Source organism: Peromyscus leucopus, chromosome 8a, assembly GCF_004664715.2.
Source record: "Peromyscus leucopus breed LL Stock chromosome 8a, UCI_PerLeu_2.1, whole genome shotgun sequence".
NCBI lineage: Eukaryota > Metazoa > Chordata > Mammalia > Rodentia > Cricetidae > Peromyscus > Peromyscus leucopus.
In genome coordinates this window covers 29,570,275-29,592,382 of record NC_051085.1, presented here as the reverse complement: position 1 = coordinate 29,592,382, position 22,108 = coordinate 29,570,275, and the positions used below count along the sequence as shown (strand labels likewise).

The window sequence follows — 22,108 nt, the reverse complement described above, 5'->3', positions numbered from 1 at the left end:
AGGAAGGGACCTTTCCGAGGAGCTTCTTGCTCTGGGCCTGAGGAACAGGGACACAAGTCCCACTGTTCAAACCCAAGGTGATGGTCCTCAGCTGGAAGCTGTGTACTTCTCCTGACAAGAATGGAAGGCTTCCTAATTAGCCCGGGGAAACAAGCTGACCTCACAGCCAAGGAAACAACGCACCTAGATTGACAAACAGAGTTCAAGGCTTTGGGCTACCACAGGCAGATTTGGGGAATTTTGGATGGAGAGGCCAGAGTCCACTTCAAAGAAAATGAAGGGTGGCTGGTTGATGCACAGTTTGTAGAAGGGTGCTATTAAAGTGTCTCACAAGAGAGATGAATTCATTACACACTACTTTGTTTCTGGAAATGTTTGATCCATGAATAATAATAATAATAACAATAATAAAAACTCTGTATACAGATGTCTTACAATGCTTTCCTGTAACACAGAATTAATCACCAGTAAAGAACTTTCAAAAAGAAAGAACCGGAAAGTAGGAAAAAATAATTTCTTTAGGAAGATTCTTCCAAATTCATATCGAGTGAATAACTGCCTTGTTTCATGCCTGGGAGAAATAAATCACAGAGCATGTAACATGACTAAAGAAAGTAACACATAAAGGGTAATTTCTTTTGAATCCAGAATTTTCTGTTTTGTTTTTTGACACAGGGTCTCTTTATGTAGCCCTGGCCATCATGTAGACCTATTCTGTAGACCAGGCTGGCCTTGCACTCAGAGATCTGCTTGCCTCTGCCTCTCAAGTCCTGGGATTAAAGATGTGTGCCACACACTCCGCTTCAGATTTGTATCCTTTTTTTTAAGCTTATTAAATTCTATAATAAAACAATCTCTTTGGAGGACAGCATACAGCAAGCGTACAGCAGAGACAGTTGCAGAAGTAGTTGCAGGGAGCCTGGCTCAATGAACATGCTGCTGTCAATCCTGATGGCCTGAAGTCAATGTCTGGAACCCACATGGTGGCAAGAGATAACTCCCAAAAGTTGTGCTCTGGCCTACACATGTCATGTATGCACATACACCTCTTCTATTCTCAATAAAAATGTAGCAAAAGTATGACTTTATTGACTGTGGTCCTGGGATCATCAACTGGAGTGCAGGATAAATAAATAATTTATTAAGAAGGTATTGTTTGCTTGTGTGTTCACCCAGTGTGCCCCAAAGTTTTGGCTTCTCACTGTATTTGCAGGTTTAAATGTTAGTGGCTTGTGTGTTTAATCATTGTCTTTTATGAGTTCAGAGTTTGATAACTTCCTTTCAAACTTCCTGCCACACATCCTTCTCTCCCCATTTTGTAGGTGAGGAAAGTAGGGCCTTAAGTAATTGTCAAGTGACTTTTGGGAGGTCGTATAGATCCAGAGCCTAGTTATTTCCTCTGAATCCTGGTTTGCTGTCATTTATTCTTTCATAAAATGTCTCCATAAAAACACATTCCAGTTTCTCTTTCTAAATAGTGAAAATATATATGCTGTGAAGTATGTCTCTTACTATATTTATTCCATTTTAAATGTCACAGACGTTCATTTCTGTGATAGGATTTTGTATGCCCTTCATTGTGGTAAGTCTCTTAGATTGCTATCCATATAACTTTCAAATGGTCCATGTGAGGCCAATATCTTATACAGGAACCCTGGGTTCTTGGTTACATCTTAGAAATCATCTGTGGTTTCCATACAGAAGAGCATGTTGGGCTGCTCATTCTTCCATTCGGGCAATATTGATTGACAGTTCTAGATGCTGGAGGGGAGGGGTGCGCATCATAGAACCATATGGCATCAGGGGTCTTATGAGCTTTATGTTTTGGTAGAGTGGTTTCCAGAAACAAATAATTATGAAAAATTATCAGAAAGTGAGAAATATTGGGCAGAGAATTCAGGGGGAGGGGTGAAAGAAGGTGCAGCTATGTGTCTGACTCACACCATGATGCCAACAAACCCAAACAGGAGGAAAACAAGCACCCTGAGTTTTAAGGATTGTCTTTGGCTGTTGACTGTAGTGTTCTCAATTCAAAATATCACATAGTGGGAAGAAGGTGGTCTTGCATGTGAATAAAGAACTCAGAGAACTTTGAATGTAGGAAACTATCTACCTGGAGAAAATAATGAATTTGCTCTTTGTGCAGTGGGGAGTGTGGGTGAGGGGGAAAAGACTGGGAGGAGAGGAGGGAGGGGAAACTGCAGCCAGGCTATAATAAATAAATAAATAAATAAATAAATAAATAGTTAAAATATGTTAAAATTAAAAACAAAACAAACAAAGACAAACACGCTGTAGAAGCTATTTGCAACACACACACACACACACACACACACACACACACAAAGAAAAAAGGTATCTGAACTGCTTGGGCTCTCTCTCCATCTCTGCTCTGAGGCATGTGTTAAATACTGAGGCAGTTAAATGCACACACACACACACACAGGGACACACACACACACACACACACAAAGAAAAAAAGGTATCTAAACTGCTTGGGCTCTCTCTCCATCTCTGCTCTGAGGCATGTGTTAAATACTGAGACAGTTAAATGCACACACACACACACAGGGACACACACACACACACACACACACACACACACACACGGAGAGAGAGAGACACACACACAGAGGAGAGCTCGAGAGAGTATGATGAGGAAGCTTATCCAGGATCTTTCAAGCTCTAGAGATGGTATTTGTGTAAGAGCTTCTCTCTTAGCCCTGGTGTGAACGTTTATGTTTAATATTTGTTCTAGCTGATCAGATGAAATTAGAGCATTAACAACCCTTGAGAAGTTACATCAATGTGTTTCAGGAAGATTTTCATCTTTTTATATGACATTTTTATAAGAAAACTTAGGAATCTCAGTATCTTAGAAGAGTTCTGAATTTCTGCTTTTATAAGTCTTTCTCTGAGCAAGGAGGATTGTATGGGAGGGTATGGGTGGAGGAAAGAGGAAGGGGAAATATTGTAGTATATTATTTTAAGATATTTTACATTTGTTTGTGATGTGGAACATTTCTTTAATGATGCAAAGATGTGTTGCATTCTTTTATGTTGCATTTGTTTAACTCTGTGAAGCTGTGTTGCTTTGCCTGTCTAAAACACTTGATTGGTCTAATAAAGAGCTGAACGGCCAATAGCAAGGCAAGAGAAAGGCTAGGCAGGGCTGGCAGGCAGAGAGAATAAATAGAAGGAGAAATCTGGGAGGAAAGAAAGAAAGCAAGAGAACAAGAAGCACAAAAAGAAGGGGCCAGCCACACACAGCCAGCCATGGAGTAAGACTAAAAGTAAGATATACAGAAGTAAGAAACAGAAAAATCCCAGAGTCAAAAGGTAGGCAGGCTAATTTAAGAAAAGCTGACAAGAAACAAGCCAAGCTAAGGCCAGACATTTGTAATTAAAAATAAGCCTTCGTATGTGATTTATTTGGGAGCTGGGTGGTGGGCCCCCCAAAAGACCAAATAGTGAAAACAACTAACAACAGAGAAGTGATACAATTACATTATAATAACAGAAATAACTAAAAATCTCTCTGCAAATGTCATGCCCTGAAACCCATTTAACACAAGTGTCTTAGGGTTTCTATTGCTGTGAAGAGACACCATGACCGCAGCAACCCTTATAAAGGAAAACATTTAATTGAAGTGGCTCTCTTACAGTTTCAGAGGTTCAGTCCATTATCATCATGACAGGGTGGCAGCATGCCAGCAGATGTGGTGCTGGAGTAGTGACTGGGAGTGCTACATCCTACAGGCAACAGGAAGTCAACTGAAACACTGGGTGGTATCCTGACCATAGGAAACCTAAAACCCGCTCCCACAGTGACACATTTCCTCCAACAAAGCCACACCTCATAATAGTGCCACTCCCTATAGGGTTATAGGGGCCAATTACATTCAAACTATCACAACAAGGGAACTGGTGGCTGATGCCATCATACAGACGCTGGGTGCAATGGTGGTCCAGAACAGAGAGGGATTCATTTATAGCAGATTAGAGAGCTATGATAAAGCTGGCAGATAATTGAGAACCAGAAAGGATATCATCTAGTTCCACATCAAAAATGAAGTGCTTTGATTTTCTTTTGAAATATCCCCCAGTGACTGGGGACATCGCCAATTGGTCAAGTACTTGCTGACTCAGAAGGAGGACTTGAGTTTGTTCCTTGGAACCCATGTGAAAGAGTCAGGCATAGTGTCAAGCTTGTAATCCCTGCTCTGGAGAAGCAGAAACAGGGAGATTCCTGAGGCTTGCTGGCCAGTCAACCTCGCCTAGTCTATGAGCACTAGGCCCCAGTGTGAGATCTCGTTTCAGAAAGTGAGGTGGGCACTCCTGAAGAATGACACTTGAGGTTTTCTCTGGCCTCCATACACACGTGCACACACTTACAAAGGCACTCCCACCGCAATATTCAAGGCCTAGGTACCCTCCTCTACCCACCCCTAACTAATAAAGATAACATATGGATAGAGTGAAGCCATGTTTCAGATTTCTGAGGTAATTCCAGTATGAAGGCAAGTCTGCTAACTGTTGATTTTCTGTGGTCAGGCTCTATGATAGAAATTATGGAAATCAACTTGAAGTCATTTGGAAGACTCCAGGCAGAAAAGTTCATATAAAGCCATTTCACAGTGACCATTTGATGGGCTAATACTGGCTTGGCCGTTTAACACTATGTTTTAAAATGGAAACACAAGGCTGTTATTCATAGCATGGGAACACTGATGAGATGTATTTAATGGCTCTGTCTATAGTTCTAAGCATTTCCTCAAATTCACATGCTGCTGCAAGAGCAATGATTTTTACCCTTTGAATAGAAGCATGTTTGAAAACATGCTCAGCAAGAAGTTTTTCTTTCCTTCCCACAGACGTCTTTCTACCTACACACTTTTTGCTGGCCTGTACCGGTTGCTGTATTTCTAAGCAACAGCAATATCTACCCACACACAGTGTGAAATGTATGGTATGTGTTGCCACAGGCTACCTCATTTATTTCATTATTAATTGGCGGTCTCAGGTCTATAATTTTACCAAGAGAAGGGTTCTGACTAGAAACTTTGGATTAATGCTTTCTTTTGTATTTGGAAATATTCTCTAGTGTTTCTCATTACATAAACAGATACCATTCCCCTCCCTCCTCCATTCTGCAAGATTGCTAATAAGCTGTGAAAATGCCCTCAAGTTATAGTTGCGCAGGGAGAAGGAGAAGAGGTACAGGAGTGGTGGATAATTAGTATCTTATTAGGGCATGGATGGAACATTGTAGATTGACGATTGTGTCCTCGCTGCCAAAGCTCCCTGAGGTACCAAGGAACAATTCCATGCTCTTGGCAGGACCTCAAGAAAGATGGCTGAGTGCAGCTAAGAGCAGGGAGTCTTCTAGACTGACTGTGAGCCTCACCAACACTAGCTGCTTATTTCTTGTGTGGCCTTGGCAAACTCTGACTCCCCTCTAAGTGGCAGTTTTCCTTCCGTGCAGAAGGCAGATCATGTTCTTTAGCTCCCAGGTTTTGTGAGGATTAAGCAACATAGGCATTAAAGCTCTTAGCAGAGCATGTTACACGCAGAGCTCTATAAGTGAGATACATGACTGTAATGAAGTTGTGAACTGTGGGAACAGAAGACCACATGGGGACAAGTATCCCAGGTTTTCAGCTTGGGAAAAAGGCATTCACTAAATACACAGATAAGGGGGCTTGGGTACTAAATCATGAGGTCGTCTTAGGACAAACTTCAAGCAGTTGGGTGGTGATTGTTTGAACTCTTCATGACTAGAGGCCAGCTTATTTCCATAAGCATAATTTATAGCCAGCAACTATATTTTCCTTTGCATTTGATTTGTTGTTCTTGTAGTTTAAGGGTCTTAAACAAATGGTATATGTGAATGATATAGTACAGCATTTTAGAGGGCTTCTCATTATATCATAGAAGATGGATTAAAATATCAAATTCATTATAATCATAAATATTTAATATCCATACCAAAACAGGATATCAAAGTGGCCATCTTAGGTTTCAGATGAGGGCTTAAAAACAGTGGTACACTAAAATAATGCAAAGAAACCAAAGGCTAAACATTTGTTGAAAATACAAGTGGAGATCAACAATTTAGTTGAATAAAGCTGACTGTATAATGCACAGCTTTGTAAAATTGTACTAAATTGGGTTCATGTGATAAAGAGTTAATTCAGTAGGTCACATTTCAGTTCATTATAATGTGGCTGGTAAACACAGAGAGGTTGTATTAGTTGGTGATCTGAGATGTTCATATCAAAGGATGCAATATTGACACTGTACTGTGTCCCAGGCTGACCACACCAAAAGGCCCTTTCTAGGAATAGCATTTTCCAAAGTCATGTGGATAAATGAGGGTATTTGAAAGGTAACTGAAACTTCTGGAAATTTGGATGCCCAAGGACAGACAAATAGTTGGCATTGTTTTCATTGGCGAAAGAATGATTCAAGGACATGATCCTTATCATGTAGTGGACAGACTTCCTCCAGAAATGTGTGTCAAACATCACCTGTTATGCTCCAGAAAAATAAAGACCCAATTGGCACACCTTCGAAGAAGAAGAATGCTCTAGCTTAGCCTCAGTTTTTGTTGATGAGAGACTCTAGATAGGAGTCGGTGGCCTCGTGAGACTGTAAGATCATGAACTTGATACTGCAAGTGTTCAGTAGTACTGTGTGGTCATCTCTTAGAGACACTTCTGAAGAGCTGCAGAGACATGGATTGATTAGACAATGAAGTGCTTGCCTCACAAGCATGAGGACCAGAGTTTGGATCTCCAGAACCAAGTAAAAGAGCTGGGGAGATGGAAACTGGAGGGGTGTTGCGGCAAGACGATGGAGTCTCATTGGAGAGTTTTAGGGGTGGATGGTACCTGAGGAAGGATATCCAAGCGCTCCCAGACATGTACACACACGTGATAGGAATGTATTTGAGAGAAAGCCTGCTAAGTGCCAGCCAGGATTAGGTTTCCCTAAGAAATAGCTTCCAGCTACAGCCTGATGCTGAAGAGAACTTCACTCTACACACACACTTCCCGATAATCCAAGAGATGAAAAGAGGAAGATTTAACTTCGTATTACCTTTTAAATGACAGATTTCCTTATTTTTGTGGATAGTTATGTATGGGCCTGGTACAGTATCATGACAGTATGTCATCTCTAGCCATTTCATAAACTTCAGTATATTTAAATATGTATAATGGTGTACTCATCTTTAAATCTGGAGAACATACAAACAAGAACATTTGTCTTTCAAAGCAGTATTTGGATGGCTTCAAGAGCAAAGTCAAACATGAATTTGTTAAGATTCTGAGGCCTGCTCCCCTCCGCATTTCTTTGACCTTTCTTGAAGCACTTTCTGGCCCCTGGCCTGCACACCACGATATTCAGATAGGCTACTCAAACTGAGCATGATTTATTCCAACCTGTCTCTTTGCCAGCCTTCCCTGTCTTAGTAAATGGCGGGTTTTGTTTTGTTTTGTTTTGTTTTGTTGTTGTTTGCTAGCTCCAGTTAAATATTAAGAGCAATCTTTCTTCTCTTTCCTCTACCCATGATCTAAACCCTATCTTCAGGTCCTACTGTTCTTCACATGAGAATTTCAAATCTGTTCAATTCTCTTCAGCTGAATCCAGTGGAATTACTGAGACATTTCTCGATCTCCTGGCCACCATTCTCATTGTTCTCCACACAGAAGCCACAGTAATCTGCGAATACTTTATACATAGGTACACACACACACACACACACACACACACACACACACACACACATGCTTGCAAGAGAGGAAGCAAGGAGGGGAAAGGGAGAATAAGGGATAGAGGCAGGAAAAGGGGAAAGGAGCCTCGAAAGAAATAATAAGCCTGTTTCTCTACAGATTATTTTTTCACTCCCTAGATAAAATGGATATGGGCTCTTAAGTTAAATTATCTAATATATATATTTACAAATTAGAAGATGACTTAGGATGGAGGTAAAATAATGTTCCTTGAATGATTAAAACTGAGATTTTTTTCTGCCAAAGCATATCATTGGGAATGAAGAGTGAAACAATTAACTTTATTGTATATTTCTCATAATTGTATAGATTATTTCCATGAAAGCTGAAATGAAGTGACCAGCTGTTATTGACCGTGTGTGTGTGTGTGTGTGTGTGTGTGTGTGTGTGTGTCAGAGTGAAGTACCGACAGGAAAGCACACTCCTCAAGAGCCCTTTAACGAAGCAGCAGTGTTGATATTTTGGACTTCAGATAGACATTTAACAATTCTTACGAGACCCAGAGAAAAATCTGTCTGACATTGTTTCCTAAGCACATTGAAGTTCCAGTTTGGTTTCTTAGTGAAGAGATTCCTTCAAAAGTTATTGAAATGGAAAGATTTTTGTTTCTAGAATCTGCCTGTACAGCGTTAGACAGCCTCCTGATTGTTTAGGATCGAGGGTGCTTCTTTGATACATGAATGCTTATTATACAGACAGTCAATGTTATAGCTAATGTCATGAACAGAAATGTGCGATGGAATGGACGTCTGAGAAGCAGACACAGGAGAGAAGCTGCAGGCACCTGTTGAGGAAGATGATGACAGATGGAGTCGTGTTTTTTTTTTCCTCAAGATCTCTGTGCAGCTGTGCTTACATCCAGTTTTCCCCCAAGCTGATGCAAAGTCTATTCATATCTTTTATTACATCCACCAGAGTTTTTGCTTCATCCTGTTTCACACAGCATCCATCAAAGCTCTATTCTGTAGCAGAGATTTCATTTCAGAAAGGAGGAAAAAGACGAACAATGAGCGAGAAGCAACTGAACATCTGTGTGATCATGTTTCTGAACAAGAGACCTTAGCGATCCTGTCAGTTGGCAAAACTAGCTTTCGGGTACATTATCTTACTTTGGAAATGACAGCCAGCCCCTCATGTCAACTCCCTGCCAACTGCTGGTTGGGGTACCTTACTTTATTATTGTCCCACAGCATTTTGAAACCGCAATTATACACTTCGGTTTTTTTTTTCTTTTCTTTTTTTAAGTGTAATGCATTCCAGGGAGAAATACTCTGTGAGAACATGCTTCAGGAGGTGAACTTTCCATGATACAGCCAAACAGGATCATCATCATTGAGGTTTATTAACTCACTTTTGAGGGTTCTGTGTGATATTTTATTTGGAAAATATAAACAAGGTCAGTATATAATCCATGAAATAGTCCACAGTCAGAACAATGACAGTCCGTACAGAAGTCAGGCTGGGGGGTCTGTGTTAGAATCAATGAAGACCCACCCAAAGCAACCAAAAAGGTGAGTAGCAGCAATTCATGTTTGTTCTGGAGAACATTAGGACTGACTGAGCACAGCCAAGCTTGGCTTCTGTTGGCATTATTAATGACATCTGCATGTTTTTATTCCTAAATTCTTAAAGTTCCCGTGAAGTTATGGTTTCTTCTATCCTCTCTGGCTCTCTTGTGTTATGAGATCCACTTTTAATGGATTAAAAAGGCGTGTGTGTGTGTGTGTGTGTGTGTGTGTGTGTGTGTGTGTGTGTGTGTGTGTGTGTGTACATAGTATGGATGTGTGTATATGTATGAGTTGGTGTACAGGCCAGCAGGTGACATCAGGTGTCTTTTCTTGATTATTTTTTAAATGTTGTTCAGAGTCTTTCTCTCTCTGAATTGATTCAGCTCATTGATTCTGCTAGGCTGGCTGGTCAATGAACTTCAGGGATCTGCTTATCTCTGCCCACCCATCCTGCCATGGTAGTGGAGTTAAAGGGGCATGCTTTTTACAGGAATGCTAGGGATCTGAACTCCGGACCTCACATTTGTGCAGCAGGCACTTACTAATTGAGCCACTTGCTTCTAATTAATCTCAATTGGAACTTTTACGTGTCACTATTTTATGTTATATTTACAATAAATTCACTTACAGCATAGGTGATAAGTTTTATAATGGCTTCAACATTCTACCATGACAAATGCCTGTGCACTGTGAGCCACATTCCTATTCTTATTTGAAGTCCCAGACTATCATGCACTGCAGGAAGAGGGCTGAGTCACGACCTTCTTCTTGCCTGTGCAATGCACATGTGTATGGTTCCATTTGCTATGTAGAACAGGGAATGGCCAGGGCATCATTTGGCTTAATCATCTAGGCAGAAATAAGATACAGCGGAAATGAACTGGGAAATTTAATACCGAAATTATGATACAGTATCATTTTGTTAATTCCAATGTCTAGGTCACTTTATTAATATTTGAATTCTTAATTGGTTAATGTTTTAGTGTTCCAGTTTCATTTTCTTCTCCCTAGGGGATAGTAAAAAAATACTACCCCTTTGATTAACCCGCTGAACAACAATTTGTTTTTTTCTCAAACTGTCAGGAAACAAATTCATTAAACCTTTAAAAAAAAAAAAAAAAGAGCTTAACCAATCTAACTCTCAGCACTGATCTTTGCTCTCTTTTGCTTTTTCCTTTGTTTTTCCTAGTAAGCAAGTTTGAAGGTTGTGAAATGTGAGACAAGTTTTTGCCCTCTTTTCTCCCCTCCCCCTCCCTTAATTAATTGCACTTGAAGATTTTCCAATGTGCCATTTTTGCTGTGTGACGCTAACACCATCAAGGCTGTGCTTGGTGGTTGTCCACATACTTCCTTGTGGCCCACCAAGTTCAGTTTTTCCTCTACAGTGAAGAGACAAAACAGATGCACCTTTTACTTATTTCCTATTTAAAATGTCCTCATTGCATTAAGTAGTTGCCTTGTAATTTCTCTCTCTTTTTTTCCCTAAATCATGACCTCAGTCTCCCAAGATACTTTTCATATAAGGGCTGAGGATCATGACAGTGTTTCAGAGTGTCCCAGAAAGCTGGGCTCCACAGTCGATCATGTGAATCCAAATCCATTCCAGCATCTTCCACACCAGACCTTAATGATGTAATTGAGAGCATGTATTAATTGATTGGATCTCCTTTGCGTGGTTCCATTGACAATATAATTGACTATTTTAAATGTAGAAATATGTAATTGGATTAAGATGATTAGTTGTCCATTTCTTGGCAGTTGCCTCGGGCTTGAGAAATTTTACAACTTCTAGAAAGTTATCACTTGTTACGAGAACATAAGCAGAGGAATGAAGATTCTGAGTGGCAGTGATCACTTCCTGCAGTGATGATCAATGAAAACTGCATAGAAGAAAAGAAAACCACATGAAGGAAAGAGAGAGCTTCAGTGGGTGATGTTAGTGAAGAGAGTATCTCAGTTCCATTCAGAGAGATGGGAAAGAAGAATGTAAACAAGGCAAAAAGATGAGGAAAGGTTAAATATTTAAAGGAAATAATACACAGGGAGCATATAGTAATATTAAACTATTAAATTATTGCAACTATGGAAGTCCAGGTTAGGCTGAGTTTCAGGGAACAACGAGCCAGGAATGTAGATTTTAGTGTATTGTAGCACATGCATCAAATAAAATACAATATTATGCAAAATGACATGCTGGGAGAAATACAATGACATTTCAAAGAAAACCTTAACAGAGCTGTTCAATCGATGGAGTCTAAAACTAGTTGTTGACATGAAACAGAACAAGGTGAATTATTTTTTCAAATTCTGACTTGATAGGAGCCAAAGTGTCTGTATAGAGAGGAGTCAGAGGGGAAAAGTTAAAGAAGAGGTGAGCTTTGAATTTGGGAAGCTGGAGGAGTATCCAGTCATTGAAGACAATCTGGAAAACATATACAAGGAATCTGGAGTGGGAGTACAAGTTTAGGATTCATTGCATTTGAAATGACAGCAAGACTTGTTAGTGAAATGGGCTTTGGTGATACTGACTAAAGATGACACTCTGAGGCCATTAGTTAGGGCACAGGAGGACACCATAGGGCCAGAGAACAACAGGTGTAGACTAGACCTCTAACAGTGGAGCTGTTAATATCCTTCTGGGGCAGTGCATGCTTGTGTGCGTGCGTGCGTGCGTGCGTGCGTGTGAGCGTGCATGTGTGCATGCATGCATTTGTGCGTGTGTGCGTGTGCGTGCGTGTGCATGCGTGTGTGTGTGTGTGTGTGTGTGTGTGTGTGTGTGTGTGTGTATTTTTTTTTTTTTGCCTTGCTTCCAAGACTCATTCCCAACCATGGGCTGGAGGATAATTCAGTCCCTCATTACTAACTATGAAGGTATTTGTGAATCTTTCATTGGTTCCCTTTCTATGGTTGAAAGTTGTAAGTACTACCCTTCTACCACATGATCACTGAGAAGTTTGGCTGTGAATAATCTCTTCTAGTGACTTGAAGGCATTTATTGAAATCTGGCTTTTTATGGTTAGATCTTTTTATAGGAAGATTGGACGGCTGCTTTTCTATTGTTGACTCAAGTCTCTATATTCATGATATATTAGTTTTCAACTGCTGCCATTTACTTTCTAATTATTTCTGTCCTTATTTTTTAAAAAAAAATATGTACCTACCTCTATGAGAGATACTAGTTTGCAATTCTTTATAATGCCTCACATCAGTATCAGCATAATGCTAGAGATTTAAAAGTGTGACTTGGAAAGCATTCTCTTCTTTTATTTTCTAGAGAAGTTCAGGAGGGATTGGTATTAACTTTTCCTTAAAATATTTAATAATATTTTAAGTGAAACCATCATGGCCTAGAATTTTCTTTGTAGGAAGGCATTTCACTTATGAGATCACTTTGACTTTGTGTGTTCTTCTGAATGACTTTTATTGACTTTTGTCTTTTTATTTTTTTTGTCTAAATGATTCCATATTTTCCCACTAAGAAGTGCATGATGACATAAACTGAATGTTTGCACAAATGATTTAACTTTGACCTTTCCCCTAAATTTCATTTACACTCATTTTTTTTAAATCTCACCTGTTCTATGTGTTTCTTTAGATTTAGTATATTTTATAATTTAGCAGAGTTGGTATTTTCTAGGATAGAAAGAAGGTAGGAAAAGAGCCCTCAAGTATCATGGCTGAAATTCTCACTAAATGACAGAAAACACATAGGGTGAGGGTAGAGAAATGTTGACATCTTGTAAAGATACCATTGGTTTGGAGGCCTGAAGACATGTAGATCTTCAGTCATTGATGATCTAAACTAAATATATAAACACTAACACCCTTTGGATAGCTAAGGTACAAAGATGTCTCCAAACAAGCCTAAAAAATGAGAAAACGAGGGGAAAAATCACCATGGTGGTTAGATTATTTTACATATCAATTTAATTTTAATAACATTCAGCCATATTTTAGTTCAGTAATGTTGAGATTATCAACTTCTTTTAGACAATGTTATTTAAATCTGAAATCCCTAAAGTATCCTCCTGTCTCATTCTAAATGCTGGGCCCACGGATAAAAGCCACCATGCCCACTCCAGACTTTTCTAAACATTAATGGTTGCATAGACCTATAATTTCAACTGCTTGGGAGCTGAGGCAGGAGGATTACAAATTCAGATTCCATCTTGGGCTACAGAACAAATTCAACGTCAGCGTTGGCATCTTAGTAAAACTCTGTTGCAAAATAAATAAGTAAATAATGTAAAAAGAGGCCTGGGGACATAATTCCATAGTAGAATGCTTGCCTAACATGCAGTACCACAAAATTCATCATACGTACATGCACACACAAATAGTCCTTATTGACTTATTTATGACAGAAGAGTGAAGGGATCCAGAGTAGTAGCTAAGTGAAGCTTCTCCCAATTTCTTGTAGCTAAGTTCTCTGGGAAGCCAGAGAAAAGTAGCTGGTAGGAATTAGTCTCGGTGAGCAGAAATAAGATGAATGGAAACTTGGCAAGCAAGTTGGATATTTTATGCAACTATGGGTTTGGGAAACATTTGCAAGATCAGGATAATTATTCTGTGCTTTGAACTCATTATGTTTTGTACTGTATTCATTTTGTATAAAATGAATTGTATGGCTAATGTAATGAAATATGACCTGAGTGTAAAGGCACAGTTGATCCCAATTCATTCCTTCCATAGGTGTTGGGATCTCACTGAAGGATTCAAATCTATATGATAGAAACCAGTAGACATATAGGTGTCATCACAGGATATGTTATTTAAATTGCTTTCACTTTTATAACCTAGTTCTCAGAATAAATGGACCAATTGTGTAAACATTGACCAGTTTCCTAGATAACCAACTCTTGACTTGTAATAATCCAGTCCATTGGAAAGTCCCAAGATTCATAAAATAGGTTTGGATAAGAGGGTTTTACTATGAACAAACCAAGAATGGACATGGGAACGGCCCCTACATTCTCTTACATTATTTTCATTCTGCTTTTAGAATATCCCGATCTTTGCTTTTCCCTTTTGCGACAGGACTACTTCACAAATGCAAACAGAGAATTGGAAAAAGATGCCCAGCAGGATTACCACCTAGACTACGCCATGGAAAACAGCACTCACACGGTAATTGAGTTTACCAGAGACCTGCACACGTGTGATGCCAACGACAAGAGAATCACGGTAAGAAGGGTGAGCGTGAACACTCTCATGGGTAACGTGTGTCTACACATATGAAGCAGTTGATAGAGTACAAGGAGGAGACACTGAAAACGATCAGTATTGGCAAAGTCACACAGCCCTTGGGAATATTTAAAACTCTTCTTTGCAAACTCCCACAGTTTTAAACCCATAAATTTCATTGAAGGCATTTGTATGCAAATTTAACATTTTGAAGCTCTCTTTTAAGTCAGTTGATTTAAAAAAATAATAAAAGCACATCTTAGCTTTTTCCCTGTAAAATTTGAAAATAAATAATAAAGGTCTAAAGAACTGTATTACAAAAAAGACAGTCATAATGCTGAATATGAGGGTGTAATTCATCTGATTTGTAACCGATGTGGCTTTGTAAATTTCTGAAATCCAGATGAATAGTCAGTTGATTATAATCACCTATTGGCATGTTATACGAGGTTTCTTATTTTCAGATTTCACACAAAATTATCTTCATGAATATGCAAATTAAATATTTAGAGGAAATACGCTCCTGTGGTGCTTTCCATGTTTGCTTTTTACCATTTCGTTTTTTGTATAGACCAATAAAATTGTCCTTTTTATTCAACCCACTAAAGCTTCAAAAAAGAGAATGTAAAAAGTCTGAAGTCATTCTGATTACCCTTCAGCCTAAGGCGTGAAGGAGGAAGAGCACGCACGAACAGACGAGCATCACTTTTCGTGGAGCGCACAGTACAATGATAATTCAGTTGGAATACTGCTGTCGTCATTGGCCACACAAAGAACAGAGCCAAGGGAACATTCAACACAAGTAGCTCTTCTAAATCATTTATTCTCAGAGTTCTTATTCCAAGGAGCTGGCAAAACACCCTTATCTGTAGAAGGATTCAGTCATTTTTTTTTTTTTTTTTTTCTATACTCCTGCAAACCTCTCCCATCCCACGGCCCCTCAGGCAGTCTCCCTCTGTGGCTCAGCCAAAGCCAGTTTCGCTCACTTCCCCTTGGAAATTCCCAGTATTCCTATACTGAGTACAGCTTTGAGTTATAAAATAAACAAGCCCAGACATTGAACTGCCTTCTTCTGTAAGTCCATAATTGAGTGAGTGCCTAGAGCAAAATCTGTTGTGTGTGTGTGTGTGGGGGGGGGGAACCAGTCTTAGAATAATTTAATGTTTTTTTTAAAACAGTATTTTTTATTTTTAAAATATTTTTTAAGTTAGCCTACAAAGTAGTGGACTTCATTCTAGCATTTTCATACAAACAGGCCATTATACTTTGTTTTACTTGCTCCCCTCCCCCACTGCCCTCTTCTGTGCCTCCAGGTCTTTCTGGCTGGTTCCTTTCTTTCTCATGATAGTTTTTTCCCTACTTTCCTGTCTGTCTTCTCTCTTCTTGGAGATCTCTTCTAGCTCTCTCATGATCCCCATTCTAATTTCAGGACCTACAAACACACACACACAGAGACATAAATTCACTCATACATATGATTTAAACTCTAGGTTCATTTAAAAAAGAAGACATACAGATGCTTTCTGAGTCTGGCTTATTTTGTTTACCATGGTGATTTTCAGTTGGATCCATTTTCCTTAAAATATCACTGTTCCATTGTCTGGATGTACTATGTTTTCATTATCCGTCCAGCAGTTGGTAGACATCTAAGGTGATTTCATCTTCTAACTATTTTGAATAGTAGACTAGAAATGAGCATGGATAGACAAGTATCTCTGTAGTAGGATATGGAGTCCTTTGGGATATGTCCGGAAGTGGAATAGCTGGATTATATGCTTGTATTTTTCACTTTTTGCAGAAATGCCACATTAATTTCTATAGTGGTTGCACATGATTATACTCCCAGCAGCAGTGAATTAAGGGTGAATTTTCCCACACAATCACCTGAATTTGTTGTCATTTGTTTTCTTGGCAATGGCTATTCTGACAGGAAAAATGGAATCTCAAGACTAAAAGGAGAAGACAGGGATGAGGAAGGGAATATGGAGAAAGACAACTGGCATTAAGAGCCATTTAAGGGACAATATGGAAACCTACTACTGCAGAAGCTTCTGAAAATATATACATCTAGGAGAGAAGTGGAAATGGAGGTACCAAACAGTGGGCGATAAAAGCTCAAGCAGACATTTTATGCCACCAAGTGAAACCTTCATTACCAGGACTGGATCTCATTTAGTTGATTTGTTACCCAAAGGGTTACCAAGCAAACCCCAAAGATCTCGAAACTTAATTTGAAATTTTCTAAAGGCAAAGGATTTAAAGCACTTGTTTATATTTATTGGTCATTTGTATTTATTTTGAGACTATATTACTCTGTCCAATAGCCCATTTGTCAACTGGTCAATTTGGAATTTGGTAACTAATTTTTGTAGTTCCTTATAGATAATATTCTCCTTTCTGTCGAGCTGTTGGGAAAGACATATTCCATGGTGTAGTCAGGCTGTTTCTTTACCCTGGTGTGTTAATAAATAAAGTTCCCCCTGGGTCAGAGCTATTAGCAAGCCATAGGAAAGCAGGGCAGTGGTGGTGTACGCTTGTAATCCCAGCACTTGGTAGGCAGAGCTAGGTAAGTCTCTGCGTATTCAGGGATACAGCCAGTATTGGACACACATGCCTCTAATCTCAATACCAACCATAGAAAATCTGGAGGTCTATATAGACAGGCCGTGACGAGGCGGTCATGTGGTTGGGTTTACACAGAAACTCTATATAAAGACTTTAACACAGGAAGTAGCTCTGGTTCAGAGAGGTAGGACCACCGCAGGAGGAAGGGTAAGGTTTTAGCTCTTAGCTCTGACCTCTTGGCTTTCTTCTTTGCATTGGTTCTGTGTTTCTTATTTAATAAGACAGTTGGTTACATCTACACTGGTGAGTGTTTCTTTTGATGTGCAGATACTGTCTGTCCTCCCATTTCTCAGCTCTTGGGATTATTTCCAGTTCTATTTAAAAACAGTTCTCACCTATGTCTACTTCTTGAAGTGTTTTACTTGTGTTTTCACTTAGTAGTTTCAAAGTTTCAGGTCTTACATTAAAGTCTATTTGATCCATTTTGGGTCAATTTTTGTTCAGGGTAAAATGTTAGCTTTCTTTTTCTTCATGTGGAAATCCAGCTTCCCCATAACTGTTTATTGAAGACACTGTCTCTTCTTCAAGGTGTGCTTTGTTGAAAAGTAGCTGTCAGTAGCTTCCTGGATTTATTTCTAGGCCCTCTATCGTATTCTATTGACCTACATGTCTGCTTCATAGTAATTCTGCCAACCCATGAGTATGGAAGATCTTTCCATCTTCTAGTGACTTCTTCATTTTCTTTCTTCAGTGTCTTAAAGTTTTGATTATAGAGCTCTTCCATGTCCTTGTTTAATGTTATTCCTAGGCATTTTATTGGTTTGAAGTCATGCAAATGATATTTTCCTTAATTTCATACTGAACAAGTTTATTATTGATCTATAGAAAAGCTGTTGATTTTTGTAAATGAATTTTATATCTTGCTATTTTACCCCATGTGTTTATCAGGTGTAAGAATTTCCTGGTGGAATCTTTAGGGTCTTTAAGATGTAGGATCATGTCAATAGCAAATTGCAGTAAGTTGACTTTTTTCTCTCTTATTTGTATAACTATTTCCTCCTCTTTTCTTTTCTTAGTACTCTAAGAATTCAATCACCATAGTGAATAAAAGTTGAGAATCACCCTTATCCCATTCTTGACTTTAGAGAACATATTCTTAGATTTCTACTATATTCTATATTTGGTTACAGTTTTGTCATATATGGTCTTTGTTTTGTTGAGATAGTTCCTTCTATTCCTGTTCTCTTCAGGACTTTTATCATGAAGGGATACTGAACTTTTTAGAAGGCCTATGCTGAATTTGTTGACATCACTAGGTGATTTCTTTTCTTAAGTCTAAGTGCTGTATTATATTTACTGACGGGTATATTGAGCCAACCTCACACCCCTGAAATGAGATAAAGTTAGTCATGGAGTATGATCTTTTTATTATGCTCTTGAGTTTGGTTTGCTAGTATTTTAAGAAGAATTTTTGCCTGTGTATTCATATTGAAATTGATTTGGTAGAATTTGGCAGGGACTTCATCTAGTCATAAACTTTTCTTGGTTGTGAGACTTTGTATTACCATTTCAGTCTTGTTGATTGTTACACACCTGTTTAAGTTGTTTATATCCTCTTAGTTTAACTTGGGTAGGTTATGTGGTTGTGACATATTCATGGGTAGACATGAACAAACATCTACTCGCCCTGATAAGAAATGAGTAACAAATCAAAGTAAAGATAGTACCAAAGTCAAGCTTGGGATTACTAACAGGAGGATGGGTGAGAGGTGGCTCAGGCAGCTGCATTACTAAAAGCTCGCCTCAGCATGGGTCACAGCTTATGCAAGCTGGAAACCTGGGGCACACTGTACAACTTGCAGGCAGCTGGACAGGCTGGACTCTATCTTCTAAGGAGCTCAACTGCTCTCTACTTCTTTCAGGTATGTGGGCAGATGGGAACTGAGCCTATTCTAGATAGTTCAGCTTGTCTGAATCTTTTAAATAGCTCAGCTGGTTAGAAAGTATTCTCAGAGCCTCCATTTGTCGGTGTGTCTCTCAGAAGTCCTTAGTGCTCATATACACTTGGGGAAGGAGAAGCTTAGAGTAGCTGGTCAATTTCAGGGACTTCCTGAAGCTCTTGAATTGTTTACTTTTCGCGTTTAAGGAAGTTACTTCCAGGACAGAATGTTTCACCTCACTTTATAACATCCTGTAGATTAGTGAGTGTCCTTCAAAGATGGAAGATTTTATTCTAGAGGAAATTTCTACATAACACATGTATAACTAGAAATTTATCATTTCTCCTAAAGTTTCCATTTTATTAATATCAGTTTTCAAGGGGTTCCCTACTGAGTTTCTGGATTATATTTTGATAACATTCCCCCTCTTAATCTCCAATTTTATTAATTTGAATATTCCTGCTTTTTATTTTGATTAGTTTGGCTAGAATTAGATCATTTTAGGGTTCTTCAGGAGAGATTAGAATCAACTCTTTGGATACTTTAAATATCTTTATTCTCATTTCTTCATTCTTATACACTGCTTTAAGTAGAGTCTTTTAAACATAACTCAATGGCAAGGAAAGAACCCTTATGAGACATAATGTACCTATGTCTGATTACCAGGACAGCACAGTGAGAGTTATCTGGGCCTACCACCACGAAGATCCTGGAGAATCTGGTCCCAAGTACCATGACTCAAATCGAGGCACGAAGAGTCTGCGGTTGCTGAACCCAGAGAAAGCCAATGTGTTGTCTGCAGCCTCCCCATACTTTGATCTGGTAAATCAAGACGTAAGTTTCTTCTTTCCTTGTTTCTTTCCTCTTCTCTTTTTAAACAGAGAGATGAGTTAACTGGAAGTTTGTAAAAGACTATTTGCTCATGTTATTAAATTTAATGCCATGTCGGGGGTTGGGGATTTAGCTCAGTGGTAGAGCGCTTGCCTAGCAAGTGCAAGTCCCTGGGTTCGGTCCTCAGCTCTGTAAAAAAAAAAAAAAGATAAAATAACAAAAAAAAAATTAATGCCATGTCAACTGAATGTGACTTTTTATTTTCTTCTCCTTCTTCTTAAGACAGGTCCCCATTCCAAATAAAGGCACAACATACTGGTGCCAAATGTTTAAGATTCCTGCATTCCAGGAAAAGCATCACGTAATAAAGGTATGTGACTTTCATGTGGGCAAAATTTCATTAATGTGAATGAAGAAAAAAAATTTTTCTTAAATTGAAAAATAGTAAAAAATTATAGAAATGATTTCTAAGTATATGGAAGTTAGTGAGAAAGAAGAAACTATTTTATCTGATCCACACACTGTTTTCAGATATTGAAAGTTTGGGTTACAGTTAGTATTTCCAGTATATACAGTAGGTATCTTCCAGTTTTACACATCTAAAGTAAGCAGGCGATGTTGCTATAGTAGGAACTGCTGTTTTAAATAGTATGTTTACATATTGACAAATCCTAAGCAGGAAAGTGACATTTCCCACTTATGTTGTTTGAGAATATCTACTTCATTCAAAATACTACATGTTGTCATAAAGAAGACTGTTGTGTTTGCTTGAAGATAGGAAAAAAAGATAATTAGTGATCGATACTCAACTGATGAAAATGAAAACTTGGACAAGCTCAAAGCATAGATAAGCTCTCACTTGCCCTTGACATGCAGTTCTCTCTTCCCATTCCCTGAGATTGGGTCTCCTAAAACTTTAACATCCAACTGATGAATGAACAGACCTCTGCCTCTGACAATTATTGGCGGTTCCAAAGAGATTGAAAATTAGGCCATAAGCTCTCCAAAACCTCACAGGGCTATTATAGAATAAGACAGAGTTAAATATCACCAACTGAATAATGTGAACCCATAGAATGCCTGATGTTGCTACCTGTCTGTTGGCACCCAGATTATGTGATGAAATAGTATGGATGTAAGAGAGGAGTCAATGGCTAGATTCTGGCCTCTAGATGACACATAGGTTTGAACTGGTTCTTCCTTTCATTATCATTACATGCTTGGGTAAATGACTGAATAATGCTGTAGCCTCAGTTTTCTCTGCTGTAAACAGTCTCGATCATAACATTCTCCCTACCGAGCTCAGAGCATTTAAGCTGAGGGAAGGAAATTCTCATACCCTCCAGAGTGACTTATATATGTTGATTTCTAATGTATTCATCCAGTTGCCCAGATCTGTCTTTGCTTCTAGGATGCTTCACAGATGTGTAGGGTACAGGGAATGTATGAGTTAATACATAGTCCCAAACATTTACAGGATGTATTTTGCCAACAGTTGTCTTAGCAACCATACAACAGTAAATGCATTGCTTGCCTCTAAAAGAAGCTCTTTTTGACTTCATGCATGTGTAAGCAGAAGGTGGATTCGAATATGTACTTAATGCAGGGCCAAAGCTTTTCACTCATGTCAGTGAAGTCTTTGTCAGAAAATAGAATATTCATGAACACTGTGCGCCATTTACAAGCTTCTGGCCTAAGAAACAGATGTAAAACTAGGTCCCAAAATGAAAACAAACATTTCACAAAATAAGTCCTTTATTCATCTTAAACCTTGATAGATGGTAAAATCCTTAACTGCTTCCACTCACATACTTTATTCTTATCATCATTAATGCTGAAGACTGAATGGAATGAAATAAAGATAATTGTGTCTGTCTGTGGAATGTCAGTATGGCTTTCATTTGCTTGACACCTCACTGAGAATTCTTAGGTAGCTTTTCTGTCACAAGCCTCTCACAGTAACACAGATAAGAAGGCCTTGAAGTAGGTACTATGAAACCCATTGATGCTTTTACTATGTGTTTGTAGCAAGAAAAAACAATTGCATGAAAGACTCTATACATACATATGTATACACACACACAATTGTAGGATTTGCAGTTCTACTAAAACCCAATAGATCTTTACTTTGAGTAAGACAGAGTTTGAAAGAGGGTCACCAAGTAGAAGGAGGTTCCTGTCAAGTTTGTGACTGAGAAGACTTTCAGTGACAGCACTTCAAAATTCTATTAATCAGTTCACAGTATCTCTCACAGGATAGATTTCTGATCTTATCTCACAGCCC

General features: G+C 38.7%; 1 protein-coding gene across 1 annotated transcript in view; it reads left to right on the top strand.

Moving 5' to 3' along the window:
- The window catches only part of Moxd1 (monooxygenase DBH like 1), an 82,608-nt gene that overhangs the window by 5,324 nt on the left and 55,176 nt on the right, over positions 1-22,108 (top strand). The window contains 3 exon segments of the mRNA XM_028877409.2: positions 14,342-14,488; positions 19,660-19,827; positions 20,111-20,194. Coding sequence (XP_028733242.1) covers positions 14,342-14,488; positions 19,660-19,827; positions 20,111-20,194 — 399 coding nt within the window.